The sequence below is a fragment of the Montipora capricornis genome, chromosome 1, assembly GCF_036669925.1.
Source record: "Montipora capricornis isolate CH-2021 chromosome 1, ASM3666992v2, whole genome shotgun sequence".
NCBI lineage: Eukaryota > Metazoa > Cnidaria > Anthozoa > Scleractinia > Acroporidae > Montipora > Montipora capricornis.
The window spans coordinates 18,441,138-18,446,137 of NC_090883.1; the positions used below are offsets into that span (position 1 = coordinate 18,441,138).

General features: G+C 40.7%; 1 protein-coding gene across 2 annotated transcripts in view; it reads right to left on the minus strand.

Annotated features, from left to right (window-relative positions):
- The window catches only part of LOC138019948 (sacsin-like), a 44,885-nt gene that overhangs the window by 25,168 nt on the left and 14,717 nt on the right, over positions 1 to 5,000 (minus strand). For both annotated transcript variants that reach the window (XM_068866961.1, XM_068867025.1), the window contains 2 exons: positions 1,982 to 2,129; positions 550 to 1,540 (listed from right to left, as the gene is read on the minus strand). In XM_068866961.1, the coding sequence (XP_068723062.1) occupies positions 550 to 1,540; positions 1,982 to 2,129 (1,139 nt within the window). The remainder of the gene's footprint in view (positions 1 to 549; positions 1,541 to 1,981; positions 2,130 to 5,000) is intronic.

Below are 5,000 nucleotides of genomic sequence, written 5' to 3' on the forward strand. Positions count from 1 at the left end.
CTAACCGACATATTTACAAAATCAGTCCTTACGTCAATTTACCCAACAGAATGAAAATTGGTTAGGGTGACACCAATCTTTTAAAAAGGCTTAGAATCAGACCTTAGTAATTATCAAGCCATCTCCGTTATCCCACTAGTTTCAAAAGTGTTTAAAAGGCTTCTCTAGGACCAACTTTATCAATACCTAAATGATAATAAATGCTGTCAAGATGCCAGTCACGATTCCTTTCCTTAAATAGCACCTTACTACCTTGCTTAATGCGAGAAATAGCTGGTCTGTTAATAACGACACCGAACAGGTTCCTGAATGTCGTCGTTTTCATTGCCAGTAAATGGCATTCGACGCTATCGATCACGAAATTGTATTGCACAATACAATTTAGCTTAACTGATGATTTTCCGTGTTTTAAATAAAGCTCTCTCGCTCGCTACCTCCTTCCCCCACTCACTCACTCAGTCACTCACTCGCTCACTTTAAATAGCCTCCTCTATTCCTCCTCTCTTTAATTACGATGTCTTTACATCAAATTACGCACTTCCAACTTACTTGTAGACATCTTCTGCTTTCACATTGAAACTCTTTTGGTGAATGGCTTCCATTATCATCACAGTATAAGCTTTTGGGATAGCTTCGTCTTGCAAACACCTGTTCCACAATAGTGACTTGTCAGTCAGCTGTCGACCCTCTCTTTCCTGATCTTCCTGCTCTGCATTTGGGTATTTGATGTAACGTCTGTTTTGGCTCAGAGCAAAGAAACCATTGACATGTACTGGTAGACCTGTTAGACTTGTCCTCTGGACCGGCAAAGGCAAAAAACAAAACACGTGGCCCAATGATTCTCTGGGACGTGTTGTTGCCATGGCAACGCCAACCAACGGTAGGTAGCTCAGGTTCTCGTCCGAAGCAAGTGCTTTAAACTCTGATGATATGTCCCCGCCACAGAAGTAGTTGGTGATCAGGAATGAATGTCTTTGAATGCCAGTTTCTGTCAATGGGTTGAACTTAATGGTTTCAATTGTAACTGGATAGGTCACCTGAACAGGACCAGGCATAAGCTTCCCAGTTCTTATCTTGCCACGAAATTCATTTCTCTTGTCCCTGGCCAGGTAAAGGCTTTCTTCGGCAATTCGGACAAGAAAAGTTCTTCTGGGTTCTGCGTCGCATTCATCATGCACGTACAGTTCAATGGATTCAAGATGTTGCAGGAAAAGAAGAACTAAGTGAGCATCTGCCATGAAACCCTCAAACAAAGTACACAGCTTTTCATCAGTGTATAGTGTCTGCGATAACTCCGATTTTATCCTACGCAATGGGAAGCGGAATAGTGTGCCATTGTACGACCCCAAGGACAGATCATCATCGGAAATACCAAACTTTCCTTTGTAAGGACTAAACTGGTCCGTCAGAGTGACAATTACGTTGTGATCTTCTTTCATTCGCCAACGGTATCCTGATCTTCGGTTAACTTCATCATTGAAGTACTTCTCGTGTGGGTCAATTGTGCCAATCTGTGAGCCACTTACAACGCTTGGAAGATCTTTAAAAAAAAAACAACACAATCGGGTAAAAGCGAACCGGCCTTTCCCCTTCCAACACAAGGAAACTCACACCGCATTTCCCTGCGTCAACCAAGAATTCGCTATTTCACGACACCCAAAGGATCATAGTTCACACGTTCTTGACTTCTTTGATCATTTTTTGGACACTTTCACTTGGCTCGGATTCCAATTAGACGCACTTTTGTTGCCTTTTCTCTATCACTGATTACAATTATGTTGACGATGATGATTATCATGACTGTAGGTGTACTAGGTGTTTTTGTTGTGGCAGATGTGCAAAGGACATTTGTATTTTCATTATACTACTACACATGAAAGAATTTTCTATTCCAGATTGACCGAGTTTGCCCTTTCGAAGGACAAATGCCTGCCAATATTTTATTTCCGACCTAATTTAGAAACATCAGAGAACACCTTACCTGTGACGTGAAAAACGGATTTAAACCCAAGTCCAAACCGACCCACTTTCATAGGATCCTTGACTTTGATACTGTCACACAGCATTAGAATTCCCTTCCAATCATCTCTGCTAAACATTGCGTCGTTGTAAGCATACAGCGCTGGCCCCTGTTATAAAAGAAGATCGAATGCACGACTGACTTTAAAGTGGTTTCAGCGAAGGACCTTAAGGCATGTCTGATAACGCGAAATATTAGGCGAGGAACACGTCATACGACATGAAATATTGTTGGTTTTATAGTGCAAAATATTTTGCCAGTACAGCGTTATTGTAGATTCTGGCATGTTTGTGCGGTTGTTTCAGTCATCGCCAAGAATAATCAAGTAGTCCGCCAATCAAGCACATCCAGCCCTTCCGTTCATATATTCAAGATGTCTGCGCGTCAGCACTGCAGGGTCCGAATTTGCCACCAGCTGGTCGCCAATGCGACTGAAAGTTGATCCTTGGTGACCCTAATTTCAGGCTGGTCGACAGCTGGCGACTGATCCTTAAGTCTTTCAACCTTGCGTCCAACTAAGCCAGCGATCGAAGAAATAATTTATTTTTAAATAAAAAAAATTCACGCACTGTTCTAGCTCAAAAATGGAAAAACGATTCCTATAAAATTACCCACTTGATACTTGTCTTCCACGCAATGTAATCAAACGAAAACAACCGCCATATTTTTCCATGATATTATGCCCCATACATGAAGTACTTACCAACTGACGAGATGCACAAATACGTCCTTTCATTTTTTTTCGTTGACTACTCGACTGAAATGTCTGCTGGCGAGCTGCCCTGAACAAGTTCGTGAGTTATTATTGGGTTGCCGTATGGCAATCCCAGTCGGAAAGTGGGTGGCATTTGTTCGGTGTTATTTTTTTTTTCTTTTTTCCGTGTCGGTAAAAGTCTTGCCTGTCAATCCCCTGCTAAGTGGTATTTTTGTGCATAGAGCCTTCTGCTCGTATTTTCTTAGGATAGAGAGGGTAGTGGAAATGCGTAGATTTCTCTGGTGGACACAGTAGAATGATAAACTTAACCGGCAATGGCGTCGACAGTCATGTAATGCGAATGGCGTTTTAGTGGATCTTTGAACAAAATATACTCTTATGAAGCTCAATAACGGCAAGTCAATTGGATACTGAACAAGATAGGCGGTGGAATCTTAACAGCGACGAGTAATGGACTTCGACGACAATCTGTCGCCCGTCGAGCCGAAATCAAAGTGAGCTGCATTTCTAATATTCAGTAATATTTTACCAAGTGTGCTGTCATGTAGAACACTGAAACCAAATGGAAAATTGTCTGGTAACTTATGGGTTCAGCAAAGACAGAGAACGAATCGAACACCTTACGTGAATCTGTGATCAACTCTGCACAGTCTTCAGTTAAAACATAATTGGAAATGTGACAGCCAAGAATTATTTGAAAGAAAGCTTGTCGTCTATTTTGTGCTTCACTATTCAAGGAAAAGGTTCTTCATCCTTCATCCTGAAATTTTGTTTGTTGTAATATTGCGCATATTTGATACGATTGAGTTTCTTCTCTTCACTCACGTAATGAAATAGAAGGAGTTTTTGCCTCTAATAGCAAATATGTTGTTTGCTTCAAAAAACTGTTCGCTGGAAAAGGTGGCCATTATGAATTCATCATGTTTTATGATATGCGAGCTTAACTGGATAGTTGTTATGGCAATAGTAAAGCATTTTCTTTTTATTCAAGGAAAAGGTTCTTCTGGAAACCTGAGGTACATGGTAATGTGACACGATTGAGTTTCTTGTCTTCACGCACGCAATGAAATAGGAAGAGGTTTTCGCCTCTAAGAGCAAATATGTTGTTTGTTTCAATAAATTTTTCGCTGGAAAAGGACTCTGTGGTATTTTCTGCCTTTGTGAATTGTAATATCATGTTGTGTATTGAATTTTCGAGCTTAAGGTTGAAATGTGATATGGGAGAATTTTTTTAGTATTGCTCTGTAAGCAGGAAGGGTTCACAGGCCTGTTGGAAGCGTGCTTGAGTTTCAACAAAATGAGCCCCAAAATCTGTGAAAAATTGTGACGCCGATGAATAATAAAGTACCTGCTATTTCCAAAATGATGGAATTACCTGGTGATAAATAACGTCGTACGCGTCTTGGAGAGTTAAAATTTTGACTTTGAATAAACAAATGGTCAACCTTAAGAGTTGGGCGATTGTGATCTTTGTTTTGACTTCGCTCATTTTATTGTCAAACTTTATAACACTTGACAGAAAAGCAAACTTACAAAAACCCGGTATCTTGCCATCATTTGACGCAGATGCTTCACTGTTTGGCGAGTAAACATGCCGAGGTAACTTAATCACGGCGCCCGCTGAATTCCGGCCATGTCACTTTCGATTTTGCAATGTATTTGAACGTTGCAAAAATCTCCCAAAATGTTTGTCGCTGATCGTAACTTTTTATATTCTATATTCACGGTTCAAAATTAATGTTGTTTTCATGTCGTAAATATTTTATTCTCGATCGACCGTCCCGGAAACTTCCTTCTGCTCTTTCTAAAAACTGTGTATCAATAGTTATTTACTTTTGCACCAATCTTTGTTTTGCATAAAGCAAGCTAACAAAATCTGTACCTTGCTGAGTTCGCATTTGTTAGCGTTATAAATAGTATTTTCGGTCCGATGCTTCTGTTTTATGAGGGGTATATTGTTTGTCTCCCATCCAGATACTAACCCCACCGGACAGAATAAAAAACTTCAGTGTACTTTAGTATTACAAAGCTGTCAGATGCTCAGTGGGCACGCTTAAACTTGTGGTGAAAAGAAGTTGTGAGGGAACTTGAAAATTATCAACATGTCAGCCCAGAAGCCAATGTTTCTCGCTTCTCTTTGATTAGTTATTCTTCAGAGAATGGAATGCTGTAGTTCAATGCTGTAGTTCAATGCTGGGGTGCAGGGATGGCGCGGGGTGCAGGGATGGCGCAGTGGTGAGAGCACTCGCCTCCCACAAATGTGGC